The sequence below is a fragment of the Hevea brasiliensis genome, chromosome 17 (assembly GCF_030052815.1).
Source record: "Hevea brasiliensis isolate MT/VB/25A 57/8 chromosome 17, ASM3005281v1, whole genome shotgun sequence".
NCBI lineage: Eukaryota > Viridiplantae > Streptophyta > Magnoliopsida > Malpighiales > Euphorbiaceae > Hevea > Hevea brasiliensis.
The window spans coordinates 23,234,877-23,248,447 of record NC_079509.1 but is presented as its reverse complement, the minus strand read 5'-3'; the positions used below and the strand labels follow the sequence as shown (position 1 = coordinate 23,248,447).

The following is a 13,571-nucleotide window of genomic DNA, read 5'->3' as shown; positions in this document are numbered from 1 at the left end:
TCTCCCCCACCCAATCCCGCAAACGCCCTCGTTTGCGTGCGTTCACGTGGCTTCCCTACGCAACTTGTCACACTCCCTCGCACGTAGGAGCCCATACACATTTGTTGCACTTGCTCAATGCAAACACTTGAGCAGCCTGTTGGCCACCAGTTTACCAGTGCACTCACCCACTTCCGCACGCAGACACCCTCCAAAATGCCTTGCCAAGATTCATCATGTTACTCGCCAGACGCATACAAGCTGCATGACAGGCCGCACTTATCCCTCGGATCGACCCCTTTCTTATCCAATGTGGGATTGAGAAACCCGTGTCTACCTTTATTCCATTGAGGCCTGACATTCTCCCCCACCTGATTCTAGCAACACCCTTGTCGCCATCGGCACCCTGCCTACCCTAGTCTCGTTGGGGCCCTTGGCGTGATTCGGATCATCTGGGGCCTTGCTCTGATATCACATTGTCACGGGACGGGAGTTCTAGTCCCATGCGGCACCTAGGTCCCCCTTGGCCAGGGCCCCTAGGTCAGCCTCTCCCTATATGGCAAGCTCGCATAAGCCCAAATATTAAGCATATTCGAGGTTTCTGGCACGTAGCTGTACAGATTCACACTGGTTAGCTCCATAGGGCAAGAGACAGCTTGTGACGGCCTTGCCAACTGTCAAGAATAGGAGTGGGGAACTTTCGAACCGTTACAGCTAGAGGCGGTAGCTCCAAGTGAAAGCTTATCACGACAACTGTCAAGTTATCAGTTGCCCCACGTTTTTTTGCTTCTACCATTTCTTTGCAACATAATTTCACATCATTGTGCTCTTGAAGTCTTCTCCGAGCGAAGGATACTGAATTTTGGTTGGAAAATACATCCCATATTCCGTCACTTCCAATTATCAAAAACTCATCTTCCTTGGTTAGTGTAATCAATTTAAGTTCTGGTTCAGCGCTCAAGAGGCCACCCTTTTCACCCTTCACTTTCATCCCTTCGATGTGCCAATCACCTAATGCTCGGGTAACACTTAACTGTCCGTTCAAATAGCCATCTTCAACATGTCCCCCTGGGGACTCGATCCGTGCTCTTTCCTTACCACAGCAAGGCTTATGGTCCTTTGACATTTCGATAGCTCTTCCACGTTTAGATAATACTGTCCGGAAATCACCAGCATTTGCCACAAGTAAAGACCTGTCCATAAGATAGCAGTATATTTTCAGGCATTTAATGGCAGTACTTATCTGGTTTTAATATTGCCTCACTTGTCAAAACTCGTCAAACTATTCAATCACCAATAACTTGCAAATTATCATCGTTTGTATCCCCGTTTATTTTCTTTATTTCGATGCCTATAGCTTTTTTTTCATATATTTTTTTTTATTTTTACAAAACCATTTGAAAAAGCACAATGAGATGTGTTGTGCTGCAAATTCCTTAATTAACAAGGGAAAGTGATGGCTAACCAACAGTAAACAATGGAAGATATTTACCTCCCAAATATCACTGGAGTAAGTGCAGTTGTTCCAGAAGAGAGGGCAGACATGAGGGAGCAAGTTTCTGCTAAAGCAGCATCCGTCTTAATTAATGACCGTGTGACCACTTTCTCAAGTTCCAATGGGAAATCTGCATCCTCAACAATGACTCTTGGCAAATGGTCACGGACAAATTGTGCTGCACGCTCTCCCCCATGCCCATCAAATACCTGTTGTTTCAAAGCAACTTGTATCTCATATTGTAACACTAAGAATGAAAAATCCATATTATTATTAACTGTATGTGCTTATTTTGTTTTTGAAATACTTTAAGAGATGTAATCTAAATTCATTTCTGGTTGAGTACTGTTTGCATCACAAACTTGAAGTTTGAATCAAACTGAGGAATTAAGGATCAAAGATATCTTTTTACTGGTTGGGGGAAGAGGTGTTCAAGGAAACGAACTGGAAGCAGAAGGCTAAATAATAACTGCGTATGCTAAAAAGTAGATTTCCAGCCACTGTGCTAAAAGCGACAACTTCAAGTAAAGCTGAGCGACTAAAAAGGCAATCTGTCTTGCTAGTTTGATAATTAGAAAAGTGCTGGCCTAGAGCCAGTATTCTGGAAAAAGTTGCCACCACAGAACTAATTGACTGAGAAACTGGGAATCTTGTTAATAATTTAGAAGCAACTCAAATGCGAAATGAAATTCTTGTGAACTACATAAATTTTTCTTAGCTGTTAAAAAACACAGAAATAAGATTGTAGGCAGAAGACTTACACCATAGAAAGAAATAGGTTCCTCCATAAGCAAATTGCAACCAAATTTCTTTGCCAAGTCACTAATGCAAATGTGTGTATCCTCCACATAAGACCGACCACCAATGTCAGACCATTCTCCTGACCGAAGGACAGGCCTGAAATTTGTTAAGAGATTCTGTTCCATCTCCACAGGCACTCGATCCTCGCAGATGCTTTCTAGCTGAATGGCCACAAAAATATGAATTTAAGTGAGCTAATTAAAGGACAATAAAAGGCTCAAAAAAGTGATCTAAAGTCACAGAAATTACACTCTAGAGTCTAAATCTTGCCCATATACAAGAATCACATATGTAAATAATGATTTAAAAAGCATAACCAACATAATGGAGCAAAAGTTGAAATAACTGACATATTTGGCCATTATATTTGGGAGGCATATGATGTTCTAAAGTTGCAGTGAAAGATACAATTTAAATTGCATGGCACCAATTCATATGTGGCTGACATAATGAAAGAGAAACTGCTTTATGATAACACTCAACACCTTTAAATCTCAGAAAACTAGATACTAGAAAGTTCCCTGTTACCTAATCTACATTTTGCCTTAATCCCACCCGTGTCACATTCAAAGCCATATCAATCAGGGTGCAAAGATAAGAGAGTTGTATACACTATGTGAAACATCAACTAATTTTCACAATATGTGCAAGGGTGTTTGATCCATCTATCCAGGAGACATACAGTAATTCAGCACTTATTCTGAAACAAATTCTCTCAAGCAAACAATTTCAACCCGAACTTGTTCATTTGGCTTTGGGTTATTCAGTCAAATGCAGTCAATCCAAATCAAACTACAACTCAAAATCCAGTAGTAGGACATTAGATATTTAAAAAGAATGATGAAAAAGAAGATCATGTCAACACTCAATAACCATACTATTAATACATGTTATGAAAGAATCTACACTACCACTACCACTACCACTAATAGAACATGGAATTCCATTTTTATTTCTGAAGACAATTTTCCTTTTTCCTTTTGTGATGTAGAAAGATAGTAATTTTCGCTTTTCCAACATTCCTGAATTCCAAAAGGATTTGAAGAAAACAGGCGTCACTGAAATGAAGCAAATTTTATTTATTAGACTAAAGGTTCATCATTATATTTCTAATAGTCAACAGTGTATAAATATAGGTTCAATGATCAAGAATCAACAGGATAACTACTATGGATATAAAGTTTCAAAAGACATGATAAAAACAAAAAAAGGGTGACACCAGGAAACCTTATCAAGGTCGCAGTGATACCATTTCTGTTTTTCAGTTAATACCAAAAATCCACACTTGAATTTGTTCACCATACAAAACAGGGAAAAAGATTTTCCCCGAAGTACTGAATTTTCGAGCCGCAATAGAAGTATAGAACATATTTTTAAAGAATTCAATGGGAGAAATGTTCCTAGTTTTATGAAGGCTAAAATTCTTGTAAATGGTTATCTGAACAGAAAAATACTTTCTTTGACCAAAGCAGAACTAGAAAGGCAGTAGAACTGAATAAGAGTGAAGGAATTAAAATTGAAACGCATTTAGTTATAATAGGAAGCAATTACTAAAAAAAGAAAGAAAGAAAGAAAATTACCAAAGAAAGCATTATTAATTTCTGAAGAACTACAAATTGTAATTAAAGAAAATCCAGAAGGCTATAGAGACCACAAACCCGAATTTCTTAATTAAACAAATAGGTTTTTAGACTCTTGAGAAGAAAGCAAAAATTACAACTCTAGAAATCATCATTGGCTTCAAAACCAAGCATCCATGTATTCTAAACAACTGGCCATCAAAAGAAATAGACATTACTGAACAAAATCAAGAAAAAAAATTTAAAATTAATATATATAAGCAAAAATAATTTTATGTACTTGATTTCATATTTGAAGTAGAATTAGCGATTTGACTTGGTTGTTGGCTTTTCAATAAGACTAGCCTGGCGATTTGCTATCTCTTAAAAGGATGGAGAAGTGAGGAACCTTGCCTATTTTTATAGAGAATCCCATGGAATTTTTCATCACAAGTCCTTATAGGATTAGATCTACATTTTTAACCACCTTATCATATTAGCCCAATAGAAGTGTTCAAATCTACTACACAAGTGATCACAAAAAAAAAAATATAAATTAGACTCTATATATATATTATTAAAATATATTTATTCAGTCTATTTTCATAAACTAAATTAACTTATAATTAATAGTAGCCCATATAATAAATTTTTACATTGGCCATATAATAAATTTTTATAAAAAAAGAATTGGGACAGAATTGGACCATAGAAAGAACTAAAATTCATGCCGGAAGAGAGTTACTGACACTGATCCCATCATTGGATCTACTCAAAGGAGAGTCTTTATCCCTATTATCCATCTGTGTATGCAAGAACTCACAATGGTAAGGCCAATACTGCAGTTTGTTACGGTTGGTGTAGTCAAGATTTCTACTTCTTGGGAAACCTACTCAACATCCTTTACAATCATGATTATGGTGTTTGATAAAAAAGAAAAGGAAAAGGCTTATAGACTCTTTAGCAGCAGCGTTTTATTTATGTTCTTTTATTTCTGTGTTTTGTTTAATTTATTTTTTTTCACAAAATCATAAAATATAATCTCAATTCTTTATTCAATTATTATTATTATTTGTGTTAAAAAATTAAATGACAAATCTCTTACTTAATTTTGTCTTCATTTATGCTTTAATAAAATTTTAATTGATTTTAAGATATGCATAATATTTTTTTTCAATTATCAATTCTTAAATATCTAGTGTTTTATTAAATTAGAATGAATAATTAATGAAACTGACTCCTGATAATGATGTTATCTAACTGTAAGAAGAATTATATATTATTATGTGAATGATTTCCTTTTAATATTAGAAGAGAGAATTTTATTTAATGAGATTGAAAATGTATTCATTAATGATACACTTTTTTCATAAAATTCAAATTAATTTTGATATTTTGAATTTATGAGGTGGAGACCAAAAGTAAATTATGGCAAAAAAAAAATTATAAAAGGTAAATTGAAAAAATATATATACAGTAATATATTTACTATGTGACCATTAATATATAAGTAACACTTCAATAATCAATCCAGTGCATCTAATAAAAGTTGAATATCATCCAAAAATGAGTCCTAATCAATATCAGGGTTCTGATTAAATTTAGAATCTACTTAAGAATTAAAATCGAATTGAAATTGCAATATGATTTCAACTTGGTTCTTCATTGTTTCAGTTCCTGTTCGGTATAATTCTTAATTCTTCGATTTCAATTTAATTCGATACAGTTTTAGTTCGATTTTTAATTTTTGAAATAATTTTATATACTTATTTCTTTAAAAAAAATATTTAAATTAGTATTTAAGTTTTAAATTAGATTATTAATACATAATATATCATATAATATATCTTTTAACAATTTTTAAATTATACAATCTTTATTATAAAGTACATATATAATTTATTATTAAGTATATTATATAATATAATAATATAATTATATCATATAATATATATTTTAATTATTTATTAATTATGTAATATTTAACTATAAGATATAAATATAATTATGAATTAACATATATAGAGTATAATAGTACATTTATAATGAAAAATTATAAGATAATTTAATATATTTATAATTAAAATTATTAAGAAAATATAAAAAATAAAATATAATATTAAGTTACATTTAGTTCATAATTATATATAATTATATTAAAAATATGTAATACATTTAAAAAATCATAAAAAAATATATACATAAATTCAGTTTTTGATTGATTTCAGTTCGATTCTCAGTGAAAAATTAGAACCGAACCAAAATATCAAAATAATTTTAGTTGATTACGATTCCTATCGATTCGATACGATTTTTTAGTTTAATTTGTTTCGGGATTCAAAAACTATGCACTGCCCTAATAAACAAAAAAAGAATTTGAGAGATATATTGAACCAATTCTAATCTTATACCTTCCAAAAATGAGCACTCCACAAATTGCTATCAGAATCATTAATATTCTCATAAGTGTGAAAAGGCTTTCAATTGTTAAGGCAATGTCAAGATAGAGTTGGGTTTTTTTTTTGTAAAAAAAAGAAAAATAATACTAATAATTACCCAAAAAGATTTGAAAGTGAAGTTTTGGGAAATTTGATTGGCTAATGTGAACTAAATGACATTATATTACATGGGAAGATGATGTAAGATAGTGACTTTAGATTTCTCTTTTGCTTTCTACAAAAGTTAGTAAGTCACCAATGTCTCCCTCTTTTTGTGAAATAAAAATAAAAAATATCTTTGCTTCATATTTCTTGGTCCAACTTTGCTTTGAGGGCTTCTCCAAAAAGTGCCAAAATGGATACCAGCTCAAAAAAGAGGTTCTTTTCTTGTGTTGTCATGATTGTCTTTTTGCCATAGAAAGGGAAAGTTCTATTATGTTGATAATGCAATTTCTATTTCCTAGTCTATTGTTCTAAAATAGCCTCACAAATTCAAAATTAAAAAAAAAAAACAAATTGGTACTTAAGAAAATGACACACACACACAGATATATATATATATATATATATATATATATATATATATATATATATATATATATATATATATATATATATATATATAATTTATTTGTCCTTAGATATTAAAAATAAAAGTAGATATTAGTTTTATCCATATTTAAGTTGATTAAATATAAAGATATTACAAAAAAATTTAAGTTTCTCATATATCATATAATGAAAAATATTAATATTTTCTTTATTATTAATCTAAAATTTATTTTATATAATTGAAAACCTATTCTATTTTTTAAATAGATTTTGCAATATTTTTTTTGTATTTTTAATTAAATCATGTGAGAATTGATAAAACAAAAATAATTTATAAATAAAATTTAATTTTATAAAAAATTTAAATTTATTAAGAAATTTAAATTAATATAACAAACAAAAGAATTAAAATTATAAATGATTTTAAAATTAGTAAAATTTATTAAAAAAGGCCTATCAGATAGAAAAGGACAAACATTTTCACTAATTAATAATTATATATAAATGTTCTAATTTTGTAATTTTAAGATCAGAAGCAATTATAACTAAAATCTCAAGATCAATTTAGGGATTTTAAAAATTGTCTATCTAAAATAGTGATTACTAATAAAAAAAAATTTATGGATAATAAAATGAAGCCTAAAATTTTGAAATTTAAATATAATTACTTTCAATTTTAAAAATTAAGATATTTAATATAATTATCAATTATCGAGTACGTTTTTTTGTCCAAACTGAACTAAAAAAAAATTCTTTACTTGTAGAATAAGTTTAAGAATATATAATAGGATAACATTTTAACCAATAAAAGAAAAAATTGTATAAAAAAAGTGTGGTTAAATGACAATATAATTTTATTTTTTATTCTTTAAACCCTAATCTTGAGGTTCATTAATTAGTAGTTTAATTGCAGTGGTGAAGGCACTTCTTCATTAGTTTAATGAACAAGGAATCTTCCAAAGTTTAATAGAAGTATTTATATTAAACTATATATTAGACTAATCATAAAAAGTGAGTCTCTCATATAAATGGTAAAATAAATTGAATAATTACCAAAATGTTACAGGAGGCCAATTTATGATTAAAAAAAAAAAAGTCTCTAGTTCATCAATTTGAAATAATTCATTAAATAATGAGAAATTTCATTAAATTTGTTGATGTTTGTGAATATAAAAAAATATAAAATCCATCCAGATAGTGTTTTTTTATATAAGAATAAGTTTAGGAGCATTTAAATTAAATATTTACTATAAAATTTATATAATTTAATTAAGATATATATATATAATTGAAACAATTAATATATTTATTATGCGTATATTTTAAAATAAATAAATAATTTTTAAATTATAAAGTGCATTTCTATATAAAAATGAGCTTATAGTAGCACCATCCCATTTAACATTGAAATTTCAGTACATGGACATTAAAAATTTGTCACAAACTTCTAACCTCCTTTATTATAATTCGTAATGGCAAAACCTAAATGTATAGGGCTCATGATTTGATTATAGAGATTTTGTAGCTTTAATATCACAGAGAGAAAGTCTTGTCAGACTTTGTCTAATATTTAAAGATATTATATTTAGATTTGAGTTTCTATCCTCTCACTTTTTTTTTTTTTAAATCACATAGAAAGGAACGAGGGGAGGATGGGGTTAGGGTAGCCATGAAATAGTAGGTCTGATGTAGGGCTGGAACCAAACTAGTGATTTTAGTTTTAAGTAAGGGTGGCGACGGTCCGATTTTGAATTGAAATTAAATCAAAAATCGATTCAATCAAAATCGGACCGCAACCGATCAAAATTGGAATCGACTTCGAATTGGACCGAAATCATCATTCTACGGTTTGGTTCAGGTTCATATTTTTTAGAAACTATAAACTGATGATTTCAAACCGAATTGAACCGATAGTTCTGAACCGGATCAAACTGGTGATTTAAATACAAAAAAATTCAATAAATACCTCACTCCACTCCTAATTCATATATATATATATATATAAAATTAATTCTCTACACAATTATTCTCTACACTCTCTTTAATTCTTAATACTCTTTCAATTTCTCTCAAATTTTCTAAATAATTATTTTCTACACTCCTTTTAATTATGAGTACTCTCACAATTCTTCTACTTTATTATTTTATTTGTTCACTGAAATTTTTAATACTATCTCAATTACTCTGTTATTATTTTATATCTTCAATAAAATTTTCAATACTCTCTATTTTCATTTTTTTTCTTTATACTTTTTTAATTATTAATTATCATATATTTTTTTTAAAAAAGGCAAGTAATACTCAACTAAGTTTTTATCCTAAAAATTTATTGGGTCGACTATATGGATTCTCTTTCTCCATTCTAAATGATTTTGGGTTAAATCCTAAAAATGTGTAATGCTTCTAAATCATGTTGTACTATTCTCCTCCAAATCAGTTTAGTTCTACCTCTTCTTTTCTTTCTATCCTCTATTCCAATATACTCTACTTGTCTAACTGGAGTTTTCCTATGTTTACGCTTCACATGATCAAACCACCTCAATCTCTCTTCTCTCAATTTATAACTGAAAATTTTGATTCTTTTAAATTCTAAAGGGATACATAGGTAAAATTAAGTTCATGTACATTTTTTTAATTTTTTTTAAAACTAATTTCATCTCTAGTTTTTTAATAAGTTCAAGTTTTTACTTGTTAATTTTTAAAAAAAAAAATAAGTTATTTTTTTTCTTATTTTATTATGATAGAAAGATTTTTAAGAAAAATTAAAATATTTTTACAAATATAACTTAAATTTTAAATCAATAAAATTTTCCTCTAATTTTTTCCTTTAAACCGCTCCTAAATCGCTTTCAAACCGTCCTTCAAACTGTCTTGAACCATTATTTTTCGAACCGTTCTTTAATCCATTTTAAATCGGAGCTCGAACCAAAACTAGCGTTTTAGGAACTGTCTTTCAAATCGTCCTATGACGATTTGATTCAAGTTCATGATTTCATTGAACCTGAACCAACAATTCAGGAACTGTATTCGGCTAGATTTAAGGGTCTCGTGATTTTCATTTTAATTGCAGTCTCAATTTTAATTTAATTTAATTATAATTAAATTTAACGATCAAGATTTGAATTTTTTTTTTCAAAGTAAAAATTCAGTTTTGATCTGAAATCAAACCTTTTCAGTTCCAATCAAGTTTGATTTTAATTAATATCTATTTAATTGATTTCAACTCAATTTCCAAACTGCTATTTAGAAAAATCTCTCCTTAAACATGCTAATTAAAAATTTATCTAAATTTAATAATTTAATAATTATAAATTCAAAATAACTAAACAATTCTTTTAAATTTATTTTTTCAATATTTAAAATAGTTCATTCAAGTCAAGTTGCTGCCAGTTCATAATATATATCCTGGAAACATTTGTAATGTTCACTACGAACAAAAAAATGAAAGTCAAGCCTAACAATTCATGGAGTCATCGAAGCAGAGAGATAGACTGTTACCAAACCTAAGATGAGAAGAACAAGAATCCTAATTGAGGCATCATCAGACTTCGCTCAATGAACTGAGATTTGTTGGTCCATTATAATTCAGAAGAAAAAGAATAAAATTTAACAGATTTCATGATGTGTTTTAATCAACATATATAAAAATGAATCTCTCTAAACAATGCATGTTCATCCAATACCTAGTTTTTCTTACCAAAAAATGTGTTAATCCACTCACTGGACATACTTTATTAAGCAACAAATTTCCACATTACCAAAAAAAAAATGAAGTAGAGAGTATCTTCAATAATCCATAATTTAATCAATAATCTGAGAAGGGCGAAAAAATAGAAGCATCCAATGTCAAACCTAGATGCTGTTCAAGACTTCCAAAATCTGCTTTTACATAACCAGATTACCCTAAATCCATTGTGACTGTAACACTCGCCTGAAAAACATCATTGTCAAAACTCACATTCCTGTGAAGGCCTTCTTGCCACCGCCAGAAGATCCAGCAGGAATCACCTTAAGCACATTGAATCTAACAGTCTTTGATAGTGGTCTAAATTTGTCAAAATTTTGAACAGACAAAAAAGAAAAAAAAAAAAAAAAGGCCAATGAGCCATGAGGAGACCAAAAATTGTAAATTATGCCTGTAAAAATGAATCACATGGACATACAGAAACTAACCTGCATTGCCCAATAATAACATGATCTCCTTCTTTCACACGGAAACATGGAGATATGTGTGCTGGAATATTTGAATGTCTCTTTTCATATCTATGAAAAAGAAGAGGGAAATATGATTATTCTTCCATATAAGTAATGAAAGGAAATTGACATCATCAAAAGCAACATTGGAATATGCCTTTGGTATTTCTTTATAAAATGAAGGTAATTCCGGCGGACAATAATGGTCCTCATCATCTTGGCACTGTGGCAAGTTCCAGCTAAGATTCGACCCCTGATAGACACAGTTCCAGTGAAGGGGCATTTCTTATCAATATAAGTTCCTGTAAGAAACATATTTCAAGCATTGAATCAGCAAACATAAAATTTTATTTTATTTTATTTTTTATTACCGTGGAGAAGCACACGAAGAACATCGCAATTACATGAACAAAAAGGCAATGATGGACTTGCCATGAAAGCTCAGAAAACACTACGACCCATCAATGGATTTTTTTTTTATTATTACTTTTTAAGAAAAAAAGAAGCAATGTATTTAGCACATGGCTTACCTTGGATGTAGGAGTATGCTCCACTCCCAAGGTTTTTAATTATCAACCTAAGCATATTATGTTATCAAATTGTTTCCCTTTTCCAGATCATACAATGAGAATTAGTTGAACAAATGCAATATTTATATTCCTTACAGCCCATATAAACATGAACAATTAACACACACACATAAATTTAAGGCAGGATACTAGGTCACTTTTAAATTTAATATTATCTTTTCCTAAATATTTGTTTCTGAACTTTAAGAAGGAAAACTGGAAAATTACTCCTAACCTAGGGCAATATCTTTTTCTCGCAGAAACCAAATAATTCAATTTTTACAAAAGCAAACTACTTTCATCTATAACTCTTTTGTACCTCAATTGAACATTCACTTAACAAAGCTATATTATTTGGTCAATCTAAAAGCGCCTTGATTTGATCATGCATAAATAATCTGATTACAGAGTATAACTTGACTAAATGACAAATCAACCTATGCTTGCTAAATTTCTACACCTCAACTGGAGCCATACAGAAATTGAAATGCAGAATCTTATGTATTACCTAAAAGCAAATAATTTCATAGGAAGCTATATTTCAAAACCGAATGCGAAATATCATACAGAAAATTATGCAATGCACATATACCAATGATGGTAAATCAGGGATTAGATATTCCAAGTAAAAACCACAATGAAAATGTGCATTAATTAATCACAACTTCTGAAGACAAAGAAACAGCTGAAAATGAACCAATAGAGGTTGGTTTTACTCTAATGGATTCAAGAACAAACTACCAAATCACATCACAAAGTCAAGATTTAAAACTGAAATTCAATTAGATAGTTGGAAAAGCATATGGCATTCGCACCATATATTACAAGGGAAGCCCGAGAAGAGATGAAAGATTACTTTTTTTTCCCACCTATAGATACATTCAAAGCCCGATAAGAGATGAACCAATAGTAGTAGTACCTAGAATTGGTGCATATACATATAAATGAGAGCACAATAACCGAACCTTCAATAGCTTCTCTGGGAGTCTTGAAACCCAAGCCGACGCTTTTCCAGAATCGATTTCCACCCTTTCCAGGCCTCTTTCCCTTCCCAGATTTCTTTGAACTGCGAAAAAAAAGTCAAAAAAACAGAAAACAAATTTAAAAACCAAACAGCAGAACCACATTAAAGGAGATGTTAGATTTTTTTTTTTTAAATCTTATTTTACCATAGAAACACCTTGGGTTGCTTCAAAAATGCCTTCTCAGTCTGCAACAAAGAATAAACAGAGAAGATAGTAAGATCCAAAACGCTGCGTAATTTTAAACAAAACAGCGAAAGAATGTAAAACAAGAGGCTTTGAATTGAACCTGCTCCGCCATGATTGAAAGCTCTTTCTCAGGGAAGCTGTTGAAGCTGAAACGGCAGTAAGAGATGCGCGAGACACAGAAGGAGAGATTTTTGAGTCGCTATATACAAAACCCTTAACCCTAGATTTGGTCATATGTGTAATGTTAACCGATGAAAATGGGCTTTTAATTGGCTATGGATGGCCCGCCCTTGCACAGCCATTTTCGAGATTTTTTTAATTTTTATTTTCTATTTTAAAGAAAATTTAAAATTAAATTGAAATCTAGAAAATGGCCGTTTTCAGAGGAAAATTATATCGTAGATCCGTTAGGACTCTAGTTGGAATAATAAATTAAAATAAAATTTAAAGAGTGATATATTGCCTTGAGTCATGGATAATTATAAGTAATTAAAAAAAAATATTAAACACCTATTAATTAATTATTAATTTATTATTTCAATTAAAAATACTAATTTAAATAAAAATTTTAGTGTTTATTTAGCATTGAGTTTGTAGGACAGTTTTTCTGAATAAAAATAACATTTTAAATGTTATTGAAAAAAATAATTTGAAAAAAATTATTTTATTATTATAGTATTTTTATGACTAAAATTTATTAAATTTAATTTTAAATTATTTTTTAATATTTTTTAATTAATATATTTAAAAAAATAATTTTCTCTATAGTAATT

At 29.6% G+C, this 13,571-nt stretch overlaps 2 protein-coding genes across 2 annotated transcripts; both read right to left on the bottom strand.

The window, feature by feature from the left end:
* Positions 1-610: 610 nt before the first annotated feature.
* On the bottom strand, positions 611-4,085 carry LOC110648310 (probable protein phosphatase 2C 27). Its single transcript, XM_058138982.1, has 4 exons — positions 3,996-4,085; positions 2,236-2,436; positions 1,472-1,683; positions 611-1,172 (listed from the first exon to the last, which is right to left on the bottom strand). The coding sequence occupies exons 1-4, from the start codon at positions 4,068-4,070 to the stop codon at positions 611-613; spliced, it is 1,050 nt and encodes a 349-aa protein (XP_057994965.1). The 5' UTR covers positions 4,071-4,085.
* Positions 4,086-10,448: 6,363 nt separating this feature from the next.
* LOC110648307 (40S ribosomal protein S11) lies at positions 10,449-13,051 on the bottom strand. The gene is made up of 6 exons (XM_021802501.2): positions 12,899-13,051; positions 12,757-12,797; positions 12,553-12,653; positions 11,176-11,320; positions 10,998-11,087; positions 10,449-10,869 (listed from the first exon to the last, which is right to left on the bottom strand). Exons 1-6 carry the CDS (start codon positions 12,908-12,910, stop codon positions 10,779-10,781), a joined length of 480 nt encoding a protein of 159 aa, XP_021658193.1. The 5' UTR covers positions 12,911-13,051; the 3' UTR covers positions 10,449-10,778.
* Between the last annotated feature and the right edge of the window lie 520 nt (positions 13,052-13,571).

Excerpts from the sequence above, each read along its gene's own strand:
- LOC110648307 (XM_021802501.2), bottom strand. Across the intron at positions 11,321-12,552 it reads TCCCAGAGAAGCTATTGAAG|GAACTTATATTGATAAGAAA; the intron begins GTTCGGTTATTG and ends TGTTTCTTACAG. Across the intron at positions 10,870-10,997 it reads GTTATTATTGGGCAATGCAG|ACCACTATCAAAGACTGTTA; the intron begins GTTAGTTTCTGT and ends TGACAAATTTAG.
- LOC110648310 (XM_058138982.1), bottom strand. The coding sequence starts at position 4,070 with ATGTCTATTTCTTTTGATGGCCAGTTGTTTAGAATACATGGATGCTTG. Across the intron at positions 1,684-2,235 it reads AACCTATTTCTTTCTATGGT|GTATTTGATGGGCATGGGGG; the intron begins GTAAGTCTTCTG and ends TTGAAACAACAG. Across the intron at positions 1,173-1,471 it reads ACTCCAGTGATATTTGGGAG|GTCTTTACTTGTGGCAAATG; the intron begins GTAAATATCTTC and ends TCTTATGGACAG.